The following is a 22,102-nucleotide window of genomic DNA, read 5'->3' as shown; positions in this document are numbered from 1 at the left end:
TATTTTACGTGTTATTGTGTATTACTTTAGTATTAACTATAATTTGAAAAATCTTTCATTTTCAATACAATGGAATTTAGGTTTCCAATTACATTTTATAGTTTAATCCGAAATATTCATACGAACTTTCAAGGATAAACTAACCATAGTATATCAATGATTATTACTAACATCGTAGACTTTAAATCTATAAATTGTTAATATTAATAAAATAACTATTCCAAACTGTTCTCGGCCGATTTATAACTGATTATAATTCCAGTTACTCATTTATTAATATTCAAATATTCATGGGTTATTCGTGAACCAGACCAGAGAGCTATATTCATAACTTCAGTAATACTATGATTCACTAAGTTGGTGTGGCACTTCTTGAATTTCCGCCAAGAACAAATGAACGGGAAATGGCTGTCTCCTGTTGACGGTTACTCACCAGTCGACTCAACTTGTCTCCAAGCAATATGCCTATCTGTTAGTCATTACTATGAAACATCGTGTATAACACCTTTACTTCAATTGGGTTAGTTTTAAATGTCATCCTCCCTACTTTCTTCAACATTTCATATTATATCGACTATTCGTTGTTTACTAGCTAGTATTTCATTTGGATTAAGGATGAATTCTTAACAGTCTACTTAACATAATTTCCAATCCGTTTATATTTTCTCTTGGTTTTAATAATTCTCAGATATTTTTATTTTTTCCCTTTTTTACATAATGTAGTACAGTAAGATATTTATTAATATTAGTTCTTTTACATGAGTAATGTACTGTAAACATACTAAGATCTCTTTTACTTTTAATATTTATTAACGAAATATTTACTATTTAATATGTCATAACGCACGCCGCCGTGCTGATAAACAGTTCATTTTTAGCATCTTTATATTTTAACCTTCATCGCTGCAGTATTCAATCGAAATCTCACATTTTGATAACCTTACATTCGTTATAAACGAAATGGCTTCATATTTTTTTTAGAATTAATAACAGTATTTATCGTAAGTGTCTGGAATTGCATTCCTTACATAGCGATCCACGTTCCGAGTCCCGCGGCTGTAGCATTATTGAACGCGTAGTCCACACAAATAAAAAACAGGCTGAATTATGAGTCTAGCCCCTCTGTGTTGTCGAAGAAAATTACATTTTTACCGTTGCTAAACATTTCTTCAAATTATACATTGTATTTTTCACTATTGAAATTTCGGTCACTGTCCTAAAATCAACTTAATATTCCAGAATACAAAATTGTATTTTTTTCATTAATGTTATACAAATTTGTGTTTTAATTTTCACGGTATTTTTGTAATAATTAGTTTTTTTTTCTAAAAATGTAAGTAACATGAAGAAATATTCAATGACCAAAGAGGCATGAAGATCATTACAAAAAATACATACCATACAGCAAAGATACATTGTAATCACTTTAAACCCCATTTTATTATAATAAATGCTATCCAAAATGACTGCAGTGGAAAAATGGATTTATACCAAATCTGTAAAACAGTGGGAGACAAGACACTTAGTAAGAATCCAATTTGTTTTAGGAAATTATAATTAATTTGACAAAATTCAACTTTTTTTAAGTCACCCCCTCCCCTTCAACCCTGGAGTGCTACAGAATTTACAATGTAGTTAAGGTGGAAACATACATATTTCTTCTTACACATCAGTCAAGTAAACACTTTTATGTACACACTTGTGCAAATAATACGTCTCTAAATTATTGTCAACGACCAGAACGAACAAAACGATGAATGAATGGATTTTGTATACCGTAACTAATAATATTGTAATGTTAATTTGACAAGACTGGGGCAATATATATTTATCTTAAGATCTTAATAACTATTTATCGACTAAACCAAAATTAAATTGGTAAACACGCATATACAGTATAGTTTCTAAATGGTGATTGTTTAAATACATTTAAATTACATTTAATAAAACCAAATAGCGGCAATAAACTCACAAGGTACAATAAAATAAACCATAAACGTACAAAACGTATGATACCTTATTTATTATTATCACAAAAAGTGACTAACAAATTAATTTTTACTGACTGTGTTTTTCACACGTAAGTATATTTGAATGGGGTCTATGTTTGTTTAAACGCTAAATACTTACTGTAATAGCAGAATGAGACGACTTAGTTAATAAGACAACTTAACTTATGAAACATGTTTACAAGTTATTTCCGTTTATGAAAATAAAGAAAACTGTTAAACACATATAGACAAGCACGCAAAAAACAAAGCACTTTAGAAAAAACGTTTACAGAAACATTTGTACCTGTTTTCGTATATAGCATGGAATCACCCCTTGAACTTCAGTGCAATTTTACGGAAAAATCCTGTATAGTTTAAAATATATGAACTCTGTTAAAGTTTTAACATTGATATTATTGATAATTTTATCTGTGAGTCAGCCACTGAAAGCTTTTTACTCTTGCACATTGTTATAAATATTACAATACACAAAGAGCTTAGTGGTAAAGAAGCAGCAAGCTTAGTGACAAAGAAACGTCAAACTTAGCAACAAAGAAGCTTCGAGCTTGTTTGTTGGTTTTCCAACAAGTAGAGTTAAACCACAGCCAAACCTGTTTAGTTTTCCTCGAGAATGTAGCACTAGACTAAAAGGCAATAACCCTGTTTGAGAATAAATAAAATGTTATTATCAAAAATTACTATACGTTTTTTTTAACAGGCTAATTATAATGATAGCGCATAAATAAATAGATAAAAACGATCAATGATGACACATAATGACTTTTAATTGTATAATATACGAGTATTTTGGGATGAACAATATATAGAATACATATCTGTTTCTTATTTTAAAGTTACTTTTGGAAAATAACCTAGTTATTTGATTTTATCAAAAGCAAGTCATTATTGAAGTAATCCAAGGCTCATTCATTATATTATTAGGGGTGTCTTAGCTCATTGGACAGGCAACATGACCCAAGGGATTACCCGTACACGTTACTCTATGGATTACCATTAGTAATGAGGCTTGTATGTGTACGCTATTCTGTTACTGATGCTAGTTCTAACACATAGTTTCAAAAACGTACATGGGTAACGTACTATGTGTATTAGTACGAGTATTATGCTACTTAAATATCCGTATTTAAATCCATAGAGTGTCCGTAAAGTCTGAATCCTCTCCGTCTCTTAAATTTTCAATGACATAAATTCTACCTGAGAAAAATATACTTCATTAACACTTATAAGGACTAAAATCATGCTTTGGGGTGGGTGAGAAATCATTTTTACAAACAAGGGAGGGCAGAGTTTAACCTACTTTATTAAACAAACTCCTAACTTGCGATAACTCACTTTAAGCGTTGTTTAAAAAATAATACGCTAATGAGAACTACAGGTCTCGTTGTCGCCCTTTTCAAAATTGAGGTTTGCAGGAGCTACCATAAAACAGCTAAAATTACATAAGCGCATGTGCTCAGGTTTCTATAGAAGACGTATTTGACAATCAAAAATAACTTTTTTCTACACAATTGCAAAAGAATCACCGTCTATGCTGCACGACAAGTTTCAATTAAACTTTATATGGCAACAATTTCAACAACTAATACTCATATAATTTTTACTGTTGTACTTATTTTATAAAGATATATAAAATAATAAATATTACAAATTGGTGGCCTTTTTTGAATATTTTGAATTATTTCTCCCATCTATCCACTCGTCCTAGGAAATAGATTAACGATTAATGCTTTTAGGTGAAATTTTGTTAGTAATATTTTGGAAGCACTTTAAGATATCTTTTCTTACGCAGGAAAACGATTTCATTCATTTACGAGGAGTTTTTAGCGTAGGACACAGGATTTAGGGCTATTTAAAATGAGGTTGAAGACAAGGGTTGGATTTTTTCAGTATCTACATGACAGATGACTAAAGGGATTGATATTATTAAAACCAAAAACTCCTTTAAAGTTTTATTTTAAAACATGCCATTTTCTTAAAATGTATGTAATTAAAAGTTAATTTCCTTAAATCATAAATCAATAAAAACGTGTCATTCTCTGAAGCAATATACTCCTATTATATACACACTGTAAAACATTTACATTGCTATCCAAAATGCCGGTCAGTGAATGTGTCATGTGTCTTGTTTGGCATTTCATATTTAGTATAGTAAATGAAGCTAATGTTCATCGTCGTCGTCATGAAGGTGGGTATTTCGTGACTTACTATAAACCTATAAGATGAGACTACAAAAATAAAGAAGATTAAAACTCTGAACTCCGCTGAAGGTCGAAATGAATATATGCTCCATTATAAATATTCTTTTACTGATTACGGTCATACAATTCTTCAAGTACTTCTTTTTGGGAAGTCACGTAAAAGAACGACAAATAATACGTTTGGTAATAGAATACTTTTAAACCACTGTACTTTTAAATGTGTATTTATTGTTATGTATGTATTATTTTTAAAAGAAACAAGAATATCAATGTTTTCCATATAGAATCTCCTAAATTGAGCAGTACGTTTCGAGTATATAGAATATTATCCCTTGCAAATCTTGCATATCAAAACAATACGGTACTTAGAGGCCATATTGGTAACTGGGATATCCCGGCATGACCACAGCCATTAGCAGAGTGATTACATATTACCTAGAAACTTGGTCAGGCTCTACCCCACTATCGGGCTCATGATAACCAAATTCCGTGGATATCTCTGCATATGCAGATTGTTGAAATAAATGGATGACTTTGCACTGTTAACCAGTGTCAGTAACTGTTGATTTCACTTTGTATAGACAGAATCTACCTCTGTAGTGTTCAACGACTGGAATATCGTGTAACTAGCATTTTTCACAAATACTCGTACATCCGATACGCTTGTTAAAAGTTGGTTGTTGTGTTTGACATTTGATCAGTTTTCATGCTGACGAACTTTTTGAGCTCTATATAAATTTAGTGAATTATGAACCTCAACCAATTCATGATATACTCAATATTATGAATGTAACGTAGGAACTAAGAGATACGTGTTGTAAAATTCTTAAGATTTTAGATTATTGTTGCAATAGACTTCTTAAATACGACAATCCGCTCTCTGTAGTCCTTTAACAGGCTCTTTTTAGGCTCTTCATTTTTTTATGATGAACATGTCTTGTGACTGAACCATAATGGCCTTAAGAATATACATTGCTTGATGAAGCAGCAATCTTATACAAGGTTTCTTGTCTGTATGTCCGTATATGTCCGGAAATCCAATGGAGCTTTCAGTATTTTTTACCAATAGAGTTAAAGTAATAATAGATAAACTAGAGAAAAAATACACAACTTTATTCCTAATCCCGTCATTCTTATTGTTGATTGTTTTCTTTGAGAAAACTTGATAAATTAAGATTTCTCTCTTTTGTATTGAAATACCTGGTCGCAGTTGTTGTCATACACTTACATGATTAATATTTATCATATTTTTTAATGTTTTTTTAGAAACAAAATTACAATTGCAGTGTTATGTTTAAGCATATTAGCAGTTTGCAATAGAAAAAGGGTCAAATGATTAACAATCCCCTAGGCATTCTGTGTTTCAGAAAGTTATGAGCTCAATATTCCATAATCTTCTTGCATTTTTTTGCACACCACTGACCTCCCTATAACGCACTTTTAATGTATGTCAAAACACCGTTGTAAGTTTAATAACTAAAATTTTGTCAAAAGCAAACTTGCTGCCATTGAAATTATGTTTTAATTATAAAAACTGAAAACATTTAAAAGTAACAAAAGCCATTTACTTTTACACAATAAACAGTAAATAGTAATTCGTACCTTTATATTGTTCCAAGACGTATGCTTTCATACATGGCTATTTCATAGTGTGGTTATGACAAAATTTCGAGAATATGAGATATCGCCATGTAAACAAATAAAATTGGCTTAATGTGGAGTTCAAATAATTTTTCATGTACTGTATATTCCTACATACTTCTAAGATAATTTATGTTCTATTTGTGTTTGATTAATAACAATTCCATATTGTTTACTTAGCAAACATTAAAATGAAGAATTCAGTTTGGATACGTTCAGCTTAGATTCAATGAATGTTTTGATGAGGAATCAAGTTAATTGATGGTTAATCAGTGGCGAATCGTTAAGTAGCGAATTATAATGGTGTTTATATTTGTGATCTTTTTATATTTTTTTACGAACAAAGAGATGGATTTCCAATGTTCTTCCCCCTGGTTGTATGAGTGGTAGAAGGAGTACACAATATGGGTTAGAACTTTTGGAGTAGGGATGGATTTCTTTTTTACATTTAAAATTTATTTCAGAAAATGTAAAAGTTAGGACATGTAAGTAACAACTGAACATGAGCTTAATCTGGAATAACAATATTGAACTAAGCCGATGAACAAACAAGTTTTGAAACCAATTACTGACATAACCTAACCCCTAAGTAATATAACATTATAACTTTACCACTGAACTATTATAGTTGTGAAACGTAAATAACACTTTTTCCCACCATATATTGTGAGCCTCAATTACATAGCTTATCTGTGTATTATTAATTTGAATTAATTTGGCAGATCTCAGAACTATAAAGGAATTATATAAATACATTCTTCACAATAATCGCAAGGCGGAGGCTTTTGTATAATGTTTTATTCAGTCAAAACTACATCATAACTCTATTTTGGACAAAATTACTAATTTTGGTCCAAAGGTTTTACAATCACTGTTTCAATTATTTTATTTCTTTTTTACTTTTTTTCTTTAGAGTGGTTTTATCGCCTATACTTAGAATAATTCATATGATAGTTAAACGATAACCAAATCATCAAATGACATTCTTTGTTATTCATTGTTTGTGATAATCATATTCTAGCGAGTTGTAATTAATTCATAAATGTTAAATAGTTATGTAATATTTTTTTATTTTTATGGATTGGGATTTGTCATGTAGTGTCATATTATATTTCAGTCAGGATCATTATGCAGTGTAGTTATATTATTGTGTTGATTTTTGCTGCAAATAAAAACTACAAACATCACTGTATTCTGTCTTGTGAAGTTTTGATTTTAAACCTGTGATGGTATCTTGCAGGCTAAAGAGCTCCCAGCCAAGGACATGTCCGGTACGTCTGATCCTTACGTCCGGGTTACTTTGCTCCCGGACAAGAAACATCGCCTCGAGACCAAGATCAAGCGTCGGACCCTCAATCCACGTTGGAATGAAACTTTTTATTTTGAAGGTTTGAAAATACATCCATAGTCTTGTTTTAGCAATATTATAAGTTTACTTAAGTTCGAGATACAAAGTATAGGATTTACTCAGCTTATTTATTGCATTGTGTCAGTATTTTTGGCGGAACTGTAGTTTGACATTCTCTTCAATTTCCAATGCACAAACTCATTAATAGTTATGTTTACGAGGAGTATTAGCGGTGCTGTCTGGGTTAGTTCTTACTAAATAATCTTTTACAAAAATACAGTTAACAAAGTAAATTAGCAATTAAATCCAAAGAATGATAAATATAGACAGATTCCTGTAAATAAATAAACAAATGTAATACTTACTCAGCATTAGATAACCGCTTACTCAGGGAAAAAGTTATAGCTAGCTACGAGATGATGCAGAGTTACTTCTTCAATTTCCCGTTGACGTAACTCAACTACTTTGTTTGACTCTTACTGTAATACATAACGGGGACAAAAGCCCGTAAGTTAAACCATTGTTATATTATCACCTCTATTCGAAAGGAGAGAACCTATATAGTATCTAAGTTGTATCTTAGACACGTTTATAAAACACTCTAGAAACATATACATCCTACGGATTTCCAGATATTTATTTCATAAAACTGTAAATCTAGGGCTAATTCTTAAGCTATTTTACATGTATCTTAAATAATCCTTTACACACTTCCTTTTAAAATTAAACGTGCAAGGTATTAAATAATTATTTAAGTGCGCATTAACATCCATGTAAAAATGTGCCCTTGAAATTCCGTTTCCCAAATAGTTAAAGAATATAATCAAATTTAATATATTTTTCGGGGTAGGGTGGAATTCAAGCTCATTGGATGGTGAATATTAATAATATTGGTCACGTTAGCAAATGGAACAGTCGGGGGAAGGGGAGGTGATAAGAAGTGTACTACAAAGGTCACAGAGCATACTCAGGGCTGTATTATATTCTAAAATAGTCACTTTATTTTGTGGGAGTACCTTTACGTGGTATTGTGTGTATATATATATATATATATATACAATGGTAAATGCCTAAACAATATGTTAGTTTTGCATTTGTGAGTTGACTTTTAAATTGCAAAGAAGAAATTTACTCCTTTAATAGAACAATGTTTTGAACTTTATTTTGGATGGAAAGTAGGCGATCAGGATCACACTTAGGCATCACATGTATGATGTGTTACATGCTATAGACTGTTTACTGGCTGGGCTAAAAGTTTCAGTAATAAGCCATTTGCGGTTCCAACGATGTGAGAGACCCATTAGATCATCCTTCAGACAGTAAATTTTGTTTAACCAATGTAACAGTGATAACAAGTAAGTCTAAAAATATTTTAAAAAATACCGACCTTACCCTCAGCTACTCAACCTGTCCCGCAATGTCAAGAATTACTGATACCGTCACCTCGACTGTCAGGAGAAATCAGGGAAAGTACAATATGTTCTGACAAAGTACAATAAGAAATTAATGCCTTAAAAGGGCAGGAACTTGCTTTATAAAAAATTGTACTTTAGAAATAGGCAAATAGGATTTTGGGGTTTGACTCCCCAACTGAGTAATGCTACGATAAAGAAAGAATCTTTGGAGATTCACGGATAAGGTAGATGATTAAAGGTGACAAACTTTGAGATCAATCATAAAGATTTAGAGAATCTGGATCTGTTTGAAAAAGGTGGTTAAAATTTACTAGGAAACCGTAAAACGGAACATTTTTCCACAAACCCTAGAAAATGTAATGACTAACACAGAGAACGTTTTCATCGACTTTTTTTTAGAGTATGGACAAATTTATCACGGGAAATGGATTTTAAGAATGCAGGTTGCTATTGGTGGACCCTCAAAAGAAAAATACTCAGGAAAATGCTCTACGTCCATATTTTAATGTACCAAATCCAAATTAAAACTGTTTGAATTCGGAACAAATATTATTATATTTATTTAAGTATCACAAAAACCTCACATAATTAAAAAACCGCTTGTCATTTTCAAATTTTATTTATATTTTTAATTGTATTGTTTATTTTTAGCAAAATTCGTTAACTATTTCCTTAGCTGTATTTATTAATTGTGGGGGTTATGAAGTTTTACTCCTTTCTATCTCATATAACAGAAGTGGTAAAACATGTTTAAATAAAAAGTCAGTTCCACAACAAATGAATGTATTTTTATTTGTTAATTACGTTCATGTTAAACCTCATGTTTTGGGTTGTTTACGCCTAAAGAATATGACGGATACTATGTGCAGAAGCGTAATGTTCATTTTTTGCAGCATCTGCCCAGAAGGAGTGAGACAATGCAGAGATTGGATTTCTCCTAACTACTGTTTGATGGGAATAAATAACTTTACAACATCCATATTGCTATTTTTATTTGGTATTAATACTCTTTATACATTATAAATTTTAGAAACAGGTTTATCTTTTACACTTTGGTAATACTTGACTTACCATCACATCATTGATGAATTAATTGGTGTAATTAAATTTATCATGTTGTGAAAAATCATATGCTTTATACATTTCTTTGTTGCAGAAATTTTAATCTTGTTTAAATAGATTTTTTTCCTTATTATTTCATATCTATAATATAAATAAATAGTAATAATACTTTGTACTTGTATTATTAAATATAGATAAAATAATAAATAAATGATCAATACTATCGGTTTTGAGGCAAAACATTCATTTATTAGAGATGTAGCCTCGAAAAGTGTTAGATAAATATATATTAATTTATTGGAATAACTATCTTTGCACTTTTATTACAATATAATCTTAAAGATTATGAGTATAAAACCCATTAAGTGAATATGTATCCCATTAAGTGATATCTTAATGGGATACATTGACCCACATATTTAAGTGACAACTAAATTTCATTTGCCGACTCCCCTTTTCAATGTTTTAACAATCAAATACTTGTATTTTGAAAGGAAATTTGTTCTCATACACTAGATATAAAATATAAATTAACTATATGTTTTTCTAAGATGTTATATTGCATAAGGTTTAATGTGCTAAAGTGTGCCAGCCTGTCGTTTGATATACTATTATATTGGTATCTATTGCTACTGCATCACGTACATTTCCAATCTGCTAATTCTTTAAGATTGGCGTATTATCTACGCACTGGGAGATTCCACATAAGGGAAGCCACCGAAAACTGTAAGCATTGTATATTTTATAACAAAATAGCAAATACAAATTTAATCCAAAAATATATTTCCAGTTACAATATGATAATTAGGCGAATAATTTTAAAGTGAATGTTTTGTTACATACTACATTCTACGTACAAACATGTGTTGAGTGGATGCATACATCCGAATTGAAATTCGAAAATAAAAACTGGTACAGTTGTCACGGAATATTAAATTAAGATTAGAATGATAACCCCTTCAAAAAAAAGTTGTGTGTACATATGTTGTCAAGGTGTCTCTTATAAACATATATCTGTTATATATTAAAAATAACCGTTTATCTTAACCAACAACGAATTATGTATTTTTGTTGACTTTGAGATTGTTGTAATAATGACCTAATGTGGCTTGTTTTCTAAAGTATAAAATGTCTTAAATGGAAATAATTTGGAATCATATGTGATATTTTCATTTTATTTTTGCACATAAACGCACTGATTCTAATCGTTTAATGGTTTTGTAACGTTAAAAGAAAACACAAACCATTGATACCTACGTAAAATAAATATCATTCATAATATCTAATGTTTATGTGTTCTCAAAAAAGCAAAACTCACGAAATTCAATACGCTTTTTGTCATTACTTAATTTAAAATTTGGACCAAGTTCAAAAACATGTGCTAGTAAATATTAGATACAATCCAGAAATTTCATTGCTTGCATCTATTGTCTGCAGGTTTTCCTATCCAGAAGCTACAGAGCAGAGTCCTACATTTGCACGTATTTGACTATGATAGATTTTCTCGTGACGACTCGATTGGTGAAGTTTTTCTACCTTTATGCCAAGTAAGTGTAATATCTATGAACTGTTCACAAAAAATCAAAAACAGTAGTTTTATTTATTGTATACTATTATTGAAAGTTCTCACCGACATTTCAGCATGATTCTCTGATAAAGTTTTACAGGTATCAGAATTAAAAGGAAACTAATAATAATAATAATAATACTTTATTGTCATGGACATATATACATGTATTGACAATGTCAGAATTGTTGAACGTTACATTGTTCTTAGTCATACTAGAGCAGTAAAAAAAAAACAAAACTTAGCGGCATAAAATAGTAACAATGCATGTATTGCATGTAATGTAATAAATGTAACAATTTTTAAAACAATGTAAAATTGATAATAATAAATTAATTAATAAATAAGTATATAAATAGATAACATCACAAAAATTCAACAAGTTAACAAAAAAATAAAGACTATTAGTAAGAACAGTGAACAAGAACAAAAATAAACTATTTAAAGAGTCAACAAAGCAAAAAGGTATTGATCAACGGACAATATATTACAGAGTTATGCCAGGGTGTTCTAGGAATTCCTCAATGTTATAAAAAGGATTTGCTAACAGCCAGTCATTAAGTTTTTTAAGAAAAACCTTACAACTATACAATTTAACAAAATAACTTAACTTATTATAGACTTTTTTGCACATGACAGAATGGCTATTTAACATTTTACTTAATCGGCATTGTTTAAAACTAATATTATCTTTATTACGTGTATTGTATGGATGTAGGTCTTCAAGTATCATTTCTGGTAATTTTTTAAGGAGTAAGCAGCAAGTTCAAAAATGTAAAGATTAACAACAGTGTTAATTTTTAAACTAATGAATATAGGCTTGCAATGATCTAATGGGGCTGAGCCATTAATTATTCTAATAACCCTCTTCTGCAATTTGAAAATCTCAACAATCCTTGGAGAGTTACCCCATACAAGCAAACAGTATTTCATTATTGACTGAAAGAAAGCGAAATATGCCATCCTAATATAATCTGTCGTTACACAATGTTTCAGACTTCTCAATAGAAATATAACTCTAGACAGTCTAGTTTTAATGTGGTCTATATGTGTTCCCCAGGTCAGCTGGTGATCAATAAAAATACCAAGAAACTTAACATTATTAAAAGTGTCCAACTCTACAAGTTCCTGATTGTATGGCCTTAAGCTAAATATTACATTTTCAGTTTTACTTTTATTTAAGAGATAACCATTGGCTCGAAACCACACACCTGCCTCTTCTAAAGCGCTCCTCACCAAATCATTCAGCTCTACAATATCATTTGAAACATTCAAGAAAGTTGTGTCATCAGCATAAAGGAAAGTTCTACTAATAACATTTACAGGCAAATCATTAATACTTATTAAAAATAACAAAGGCCCCAAAACCGAGCCCTGCGGCACTCCATATTTTAGGAAACTTCTTGAGACCATTCTCCATCAATAAAAACCACCTGCCTTCTATTTTCTAGATAGGACTTGAAAAGCCTCAATGAGCTACCCCGAAAACCATAAAAATTAAGTTTTTCTAATAGGTCCGAGTGATCAACACAGTCGAAAGCCTTGCTCAGGTCACAAAACGTTACCTGAGCAAAGGCCCTGCTCTCAAAGGCCTGCAAAATTTCAAAAACCAAACTATCTATGGCATCAAACGTGGCTTTACCCCTCCTAAAACCAAACTGAAATTTGGACAAAATGTTTTTCTCTTCCAAAAAAGTAACAACTTGTTCATAAATTATAATTTCAATCAATTTGGATACAACAGGTACAATTGAGACTGGGCGATAACTTTCAGGTTTATCTCTCGGACCTTTCTTGTAGATAGGACAAACTCTGGAGATTTTAAGCTCTTCAGGAAAATTTCCTTCTTTAAGTAAACAGTTGACACATTTAGTAATAGGTTCGACAATAAAAGGTAGTATTTGCTTCAAAAGAGTATTAGACATGTAATAATAATCATTGCTGCAATAATCACTCAAATGTTTTGCGGCCTTAAGAACATCATCTGTTGACACGAATTTCCACTCAAATAAGCTAATATTACTTAAACTAACTGGGCAAACATTTTTAAGGAGAGCTTTAGTAGTAACAGCAGGTTTTTCGATGGCTTTTTTTGCTTCAACAACTGCTTCTATACAATAATTGTTAAACATATTTGGTGAGATCAAGGGCTCTTGGCCTTTTGCCATGTTACAGTTTTTCTTTATTAAGGACCAAGCTGCCTTACACTTGTTCTTGCTAGAATCTATTAGCTGACTGTTATAAGCTACTTTGGCAGCAGAAATGTTATTGGTGTACTCTCTCTTTAGCACTTTCAGCTGATTTTTAACTGTATTACTACCAGTATTCTTGTACAAAAAATCAAGACACAACAACCTATCCTTTAAAGTTGCCAAGTCAGATGTATACCAACTATTTTTCCCTTTAACCCCATTTACTTCAAATTTAGGTCGTTTTAAAATCAAAAAATAATTCAAAATATTAATCAAAATAGTAAAAAAACATGTGAACATTGCTGCTCCATTACAAAAACACTGTGCAGAAAACAGGGACCAGTTAACAAGATTAAGTCTATCAGTTAAACAAGACATACTTATCCTATGCAGGACAAATTTGTAAGAGGAATTAGCCTTAAGTATACTATGTTGTTTAGATGAAGCTCCCTTTGCCATCGATCTATTTATGACCTTCAAATTAATAAGCATGCCATCATGGTCAGTAAACGGAAAATTTTTGACAACATTACAATTTACATAGTCTAAACTAAAATTTACAAAAACATTATCAAGACAGTTGTTACCTCTAGTAGGTGCAGAGTTCAAACAGTAGCAGTTAAATTGTCGAAGTAGATTAAGAAACTCGACTGCTGTGGTCTTTGTAGTAGTTACATCGAAATCAGCATTGAAGTCGCCACCTGCTATGACTGTGTAGTCATCCCATTTTTTCAGGTGTATAAAGAGATCTTCTAATGTACTGAGAAGATATTTAGGGTCAGACCCAGGCGAGCGGTAGATGCAGATGATGATAAGCTTGAAATTGTCCACAATTGCTGCCGCTGCTTCAAAGCTCAACTCGGAACAGAATGATCCTAAATCTAATTCTCTGGTTTCCAAGTTATTTTTCACAAAGATTGCCGCGCCACCTCTGATATGATCAGTTCTGCAATAATTTGCCGCACAATAATAATTCTCTGGGTGAGAATTCAAAAGTTCATCTTGACACAACCAATGTTCCGTGATACATATGAATGCGATCGGGGATAAGTCTAAGTTAAGATTCAATATATAGTCCTCAAGAACGACAGTTTTATTGTTAAGGCCCTGTATATTTAGGTACAAAAAAACCAAGCAAACAGTTATCACTATTTGATTTCACGAGGCTAGAGTCATCTAACCTCTGCGATTGCCTAAAAAATTGCCTCTGAATTGCCTACGCAGTGGCACATACTCCTTAACGAGTATACCTTCTTCCCAGAACTCGGGATCCATGACTTGATCAAACTGTGAGTCCTTTACACCAATTTTAAAAGACTTGTATGTATCATATTTTGTCTCCAACTCTAAACAAACAAAGTCCTTGATTTCAGAGTCTTTCAAGTATGTTTCAATATTTCCTTGGCAACACTTGTATCCAAACGAGAGACAAACACCCAAGATCTTCTACTAGCAATTTTTAGTTTACTACTACCCCCTGTTTTTATCCCAACAATAGGTCTAGCTGTAGCTTTTTCTTGATAAGTAGTATCACCACTGTTATCTCTTTCTTGGGCATGCTTCATAGCAGATTTTCTCCTTCGTGAGATATAAACCTCAAAATCCTTGTCACTTTCATTATTTTTTGAGACTGTATCATTTCCACCCATCTTAGCGCCAAGAGCACTGTTTTTAACTACTCTGGAATAGGTTATGTTGTTTGAGCGGGTAGCGGTAGTATTGACAGCATCAGGTTTCGTCTGCTGGCTCCTGTCCGTGTGACACAGAGTAGTAGATGCAATAGAGCTTTCAATATTATTAGTTACGTTGTGATTAGTAGATCGACCTAGACATGTTCGAGTGTCTATTACTTGAGAATTACCGTTTATGCGCATAATCTCATTCAAAGTTACATGGTTTGTTTTAATTTCACGAAGTTCGCTGTTAAGTTTTTGATATTGGGAGGGAAGCGTATCGATTCTCTCACACAGTAAAACATTGTTCTTGCTTTGATTTTCAAGTTCTGTTAGGACTACATTAATTATACTCGGCCAATCACAACGGTCGTCAACTTTCGATGACTTGCGGATAAGCATTTTCAGTTTATTGTTACATGCCTCGCAATACCATTAAACCTTATCGGCTATGTCATTGATCACAGCATACATTTCATTGTCAATGTCCACACAATCAGGGTGGTACCATAATTGACAAAAACCATCACACCCCATAGCCATTTCATTGGAAACTGGCACATTGCACTTTCCACACAAAGAGTCTTCTTCATTTTCTATAGTATTTGCCATACTGATTTCGGCCTCAAGATTATTACGACTACGCGTATTCATAGTTCAAATACGGTTGGCTGCCTGTATGAAGTATGAAGAAGGAAAAACAAATCTTCAGTGTAGGTAATAAACCTACAGTATATTATGAAGAAAAGTATTTCCAAACAAATTAACTTTCTTGAAGTACAGATAAAAATAATCCAATACACATAAATGTGTTTTATTCAATTAAAAGTAATTTTCTTCATAAGCAAAAATATATTGCCAATGGTGAGAATTGAACCAGGAACCTCAGACCCAAGAGCTATCTCTCTAACTAATTTCGCATCTTATTATAAAAATAGTTTTCTCAACCACCACCATTACAGAGCATAAATAATAATAAATTGTATACGTGTGTGTGTGTGTGTGTGTGTGTGTGTGTGTGTGTGTGTGTGTGTGTGTTTTATTATGTCTTACAGTTATAAAGGAAGATATTAATTTAACTTTTAACATTAATGGTACTCTGTATTTTGCACTAAATCTATTTTTGGTGTCCTTGAAATTTCATAAAGCTAACTTTAATATACTTATACAATTAATTATATAGTATTCAAATACTATATTTTTTGCTTATGTCACAATTATTTCAGTGTTTTAATTATTTTAAGCTGTTTAATTTGGTATTGAAAATTATTGGAATAGTGTAAGGGTTCAGCTAATAAATAAAAACTGCTCAAAAATTTAAGACTAAGATACTAAAAGTCATGAATTGTGGTCCTATTATGGGAATGGCTCCTATGGAAATGTTTACCGTAATAGTATGGTGAAGTTTGTATTATTTTAGAGATCTTGATACGATGAAAACAATACAATAAAAATTACGAAAACTTTGAACAAACTGAAAAAATTTAGGATGTTCAAGAATGAATAGTAATTAATGGAACTGTTATTGTTTAATAACTTTCACTTAACGTTCTTTAAGCAAATAATGTTTATATGAAAAGCTGAAGAATTAATTAAATTGGTTTTAAATGTACCCTTTACTCCCCTTGTATAATAATCTGAAGAGTACTTAGAGATATTTTAGTTTGGAACTCCGTTTTTACATGTTGTAGGTCTCTTTGAGAGTTTCTTTATTTTTATTATTGTATAGAATCCATTTTTATAAACAATTGTTTTACAATGATATAGCATGATGTTTAAGCGTTTAAAATACAAAAACTTTGGTAAAATATACAATCAATCTCATTCAATCTTTGCAAAGTTCAATATAATGATTTCCCTTGTCTAATAAAACATAATCATAGCTTGAATTAAATCTGCTGTTTTGTATTTATCTGAGAGTACGGTGTCAATTTCTCTTATTTAAGGCAGGCTAGGCTTTTAATGTAAATAGTTGACCCTCTCCTCCCCCTAACACAAGTTTGTTCAATATTAACACTAAACCGTTTGGAAAGGCGATACAGACAAACTCTTACCCTAAAGCTTATTTCAGTACAAGTCTCTTCATTGGATATTTTAACGACATCGTTTTATTAAAAGAAGTAATATATTTTATATTTTCGAACTAATAAATAATTACTTCTTTATTTTTCAAATAACAAATTATTGTAAAACGTAATATTAACATGCTTATATTTATTCTAGAATCCCTTTTCGTATAAGCTACGTTTATGTTTATGGTAGAAGTTAGTTTTTAGTGTTTCAAAATAAACATTCAATATTTATGCCAGATAGAAATGTTATTTTCGATTATTTCTGGTCTTGATCAAGCTTAATTTTTTTGAATTAATACATTGAAATTGATTTGCTCACAAGTCATAGTAACGTCTGAATATCTTGCAATAGTGTAAAATCTATATACAGAAGGTAGATGTTGTGATGGCCTTAATTTGGTTCCAACATCAAATCATAGCAATTTTGTAAATCAAATAACACATTATTTATGCTCTGCATTTGTTCTCAGAAATTTTATACATTTTTGACTGTGTTCTTGCAGGTGGACTTGTCAGAGAAGCCGTCGTTCTGGAAGGCTCTGAAGCCTCCAGCCAAAGACAAGTGTGGGGAACTTTTGACTTCTCTTTGCTACCACCCCAGCAACAGCATTCTTACACTGTCACTCCTCAAGGCTCGCAACCTCAAGGCTAAAGACATCAATGGCAAATCTGGTAACACAGTCTACGTTACAAAATCACTGCAACATACTAAAATTTTAAAATGGTTCAACTGGTTATAGCAACCATCAAATTAGTATATATTGTATTTTGTAAGTAGGACAGTAAATACTTCATGAAGTAACGTTATACTTCACACCATGTTAGAAAACTATCAACATGCACTTTCATTCGTTTCCAGACACAGAATCTTAAGATACACAAATCGTAATAAAGAATATCAATCTAATAAAAAATGTGCACCCGATGTGAAATTTATAAAAGAATTTAAATATGGGCAATAAAATTACACTTCTTACACTTTATCTTTAACTTAAACTACCAGCAAGAATTTTATTTTAAGTAATGTTTGATGCCTTAAACTTCTTGTTTATAAGTTTTTATCAAATATGAATTAAAGTTAATTTTAAATAGTTCGTTCTAATTAAAATCAAACTGCCACTATTTAGAAATTTTAAGTATAATATCACTGTGTTTGGGTTTTGTCCGATATAATGAATTAAATAACCAGGAAATATATATTACAATTTAAACCATATATGAGTAATTAAGAAAAAATAGAAACAGGTAAGTTGTAAATAATCTGAAATAGAGCGCAATGCTCTAAAGAACAATTGTTTATTCCGAAGCAAGAAATACAATAAATATCTATTTAAGATACATTTCTAATTCTGTCACACTCTGTATACTTATTTTATCTATAATTACAGTAGTATTTTAGTTTCACACCAAACAAATCTCTCTTGGGTTAACAAGCTTCAAATACTTCATTAAAACTGAAATAGTTTTACAGGTTAAATATGCCTTTGAGTGTAAAATAGACGAGATAAGTAAACCTTATTTAAATCTTCGAAGTATTCGTATGTCAATTACAGCGTATTAGCTCATCTGTACTATTTACAATATTGCCAATGAAAAAATGACAAATATCCTTAAAACCGTTAAAGAATTGAGTATAAGTAAATATGATCTTGGTGTAGCAAAACTAACATGTTAGCATAAATAAATTAGTTAGCAAAATGAGACTTGTAATATCCCCAGGTTAAGCCAAAACTTAAAAAAATCCAAATGCTGGTGGTGACGGTGTGGTAGGTAAGGACAGGTGTAATTGTTTGTATAGTTTAATCATGTTTTGCCTATATCATACTATACCGTAATAAAGAAGGGTCGTCACAAATTCCTGGTAAAACCTCAACCACAAGTGCAATTGCAGAACATTATAATATTAACCAATTTTAAATTACTGTGTTTTAATTTCTCTCATTCGGTTATATGCTAAAGCTAAAATTAATTTTTATTCTGAAGTTTTCAAATCAAACGTTAAATTTCTGACTATCGGTTGCAATATCAAAGATATTATTCTTTGCGAAGAGTTTTCTGTACTTAAAAATTAAGGCTTCATTTTTTCATTATACATCAAACTCACATATTTTGCTATCACTGTGCTGAGATATTCGTGAAACATAAGGTGTTTTTTATTAGCAAAATTGAGAATATTTGTAAATATTTTTAAAATTGTACACTATTTTAAAGTATTTTTAAATTAAATATAATCCACGATTGATTATTTTCAATTTAACGCCAAGTTTTTGAAATCATCTCCATTATGAATAATATGAGAAAATATGAATATAGCATAAAGTGATCACTTCCTGAACAAAACCTTCGCAAACAAGTATGACGTCGTAATATCGTGACCTGCTGTCTAGCCGATGGTTGTAAACTCCTTGAGGACTTTATGCTTGGACTACGTAATGCATTACAAATGACTGGTATCTGAACCATTTTGCAAATAAATAAATTACTCTAATGTTTTATACTCAATCAGTTTTTTAAATCAAATGTTTACGTAGTGTTCAAAATCAATTATACATTATGCAACAAATCTAATGACTGTATTATACAGTACTTCGTACAATATAAAATATCATAATTATTGTTCACGGCATTTTTTACAATTTTATTACGGAATTCTCTCATTCTATTGTATGTTTCAGATCCATATGTAAAGGTGTGGCTGCAGTTTGGAGATAAACGAATAGAAAAACGCAAGACACCCATATTTAAGTGTACTCTTAATCCAGTGTTTAATGAAAACTTCAGCTTCAATGTGCCCTGGGAGAAGATTAGGGAATGTTCTCTGGATGTCATGGTTATGGATTTTGACAACATTGGCCGTAATGAACTCATTGGGCGTATTCTGCTAGCTGGTAAGTCTCTTATAATATATCTATTTTGGTGATTTTCAAAAATTCAACTAAAATTGTATTTTTTGTATAGTGAATACAACAAGACTCAATCATTTCCTTACAATAGGACAATAACTTTCGTGTCAGTATTGTAGATCATATGATTGACCCATCTTCATTTAATGACGAGATCATACCATCATACTTATAATAAGCGTGTGCACGTTTTGTTGGAAGTAAAACGTGTCTTGTACATGTGCAGCAATGAAGATTTTTGTTCCCACACTGATTTGAGGGGTGCTTGGGATAATAGCTCACTCTTCATGCAAAGGTTTCCGACAAAGCCAATGTTGGGATAGCACTCTTTGGTTGCAAAGGGTGGGATTGACTGATATCAAGGACTTTTACAGCACAAGTGTTTCGTCTGTACCCATGTTGAGATCTCAAACGTCCGGACATTGTACAGTGAGATGGAATTGAGTCTGGAGACAAGGACTCCTTCCAAAGAGCACCGCAGGTCCTACGTTTGCTTTGAGATCGTTTTTTACGTCGTCCTAGTCAGTGTTGTAAATTTCTAACACTTTATGCTTGAGATCACAGATACGTTCAACGAATTGTAAAAATAAGATAAAACGCGATATACATATGAGTGGGTGTGATTAAAAAGGAAAGTATTGAAAATTCTGTTAAAATAAATTAAGATAGCTGTTTTGTACTCTAAACAAAAATTAAATCATTCAGTTAAAAATAGAAAACATTCCTCCAATCTGCACCTCACTATTTCAAGTTGGATATTATTATTTTCCGACTTTAATGCTCAACTTTACAAATCAGTAACATCAATAACTTCAAATAACAAATATTTTAGCTTAATAGTATTTTAGCTATCCCCCTCCCCATATTTCAAGAAAAGTCTGATATCTTTTGGTCCATAGGTAATATGCAAAAGCGTATGGCTTAGGTATATTGATATTGCTTAAGGTATGTTTCAAGCAATATTTATAAAATAATTAGTATAAGGTACATAACCAATGCGTCTAAGGTTAATGTTTGAATTAAAATAATAACGTGTATCAATACTAGAACTGTAAACAATTATAATTATTAGGGTTGTTTTTTGTTATGAATAAACTAATTTTAAAACCATAACAGCGTAAAAAAATTTATTCTATTGCGGATAATATTTTTTGTATGAAACATTTAACAATGGAAGTCTAATTCATGGTGACATTTCTCAAATTTAGAAAAGTCACCGCTGAAGTTTGCCTATATTAGCTGAGCAAAAACAGTAAGTTTCACGTTTGTTGTAAATACCCTAAAAACAAAGACTACACGTGTTCCATTCCCTTGATCAGTTGTGTGGATTAGTTCTTTTCTCTTTGATTCCTCGTTGTCAGTACAGAAAGCTTTGTGCTTCGTAGAATATGCTGATTAGAAACTCGCTTCTTTTGTATTTTCTTATCTTGTTTTACTTAAAAATGTTGAAGCTACCACGCAATAATCATACAGTCGCAGTTCGTTTAATTCTAACAGTACCAATATGATCAAATATATATTGGCTAATTTTTAATTATTGAAACTAGTATTATTATTCGTTTTATTCTATTTAAGGAATATTTACCTGATTTTATAGTTATTTTTACTGTTAGGTATTGAAATACGCGTATTTTGTTAATGGATTTGTTTTGTAAAACAAATTTTACAAAATAATTATGTATTTCTGAATCAAGTTTTTATTAGTAATAGTCTTGATATTGCTTGGACATCGTCACGAATGGTTATACTTTCTTAATATAGTAACATTAATTGTAATTTGTGTTCTCTAATAATTATCTATCAATATCTACAGCTAAGTTTTACCTGAATTCTTTAGTTCAAATTATTTGTTGAAAGGGATTTTTCCATTGGTACTAGTCTTCATATCTGTTTTGAACTTTTTTAAAGTTCATATTGCTCATATTAATGCAATTTAATAAAACATTTTGCAGCCATATTATGGTAAGTTTAGTTTACTCTTAGATATTTATACATCACGACTCGTTTGATGATTTCGTT

At 31.1% G+C, this 22,102-nt stretch overlaps 1 protein-coding gene across 2 annotated transcripts in view; it reads left to right on the top strand.

Annotated features, from left to right (window-relative positions):
* Positions 1-22,102, top strand: part of LOC124369056 (synaptotagmin-7) — a 250,142-nt gene that overhangs the window by 211,407 nt on the left and 16,633 nt on the right. For both annotated transcript variants that reach the window (XM_046826756.1, XM_046826757.1), the window contains 4 exons: positions 7,092-7,239; positions 11,114-11,223; positions 17,684-17,852; positions 19,856-20,068. In XM_046826756.1, the coding sequence (XP_046682712.1) occupies positions 7,092-7,239; positions 11,114-11,223; positions 17,684-17,852; positions 19,856-20,068 (640 nt within the window). The remainder of the gene's footprint in view (positions 1-7,091; positions 7,240-11,113; positions 11,224-17,683; positions 17,853-19,855; positions 20,069-22,102) is intronic.

This window comes from Homalodisca vitripennis, chromosome X, assembly GCF_021130785.1.
Source record: "Homalodisca vitripennis isolate AUS2020 chromosome X, UT_GWSS_2.1, whole genome shotgun sequence".
NCBI lineage: Eukaryota > Metazoa > Arthropoda > Insecta > Hemiptera > Cicadellidae > Homalodisca > Homalodisca vitripennis.
The sequence above is the reverse complement of the archived record's forward strand: the minus strand, read 5'-3'. Positions and strand labels throughout refer to the sequence as shown.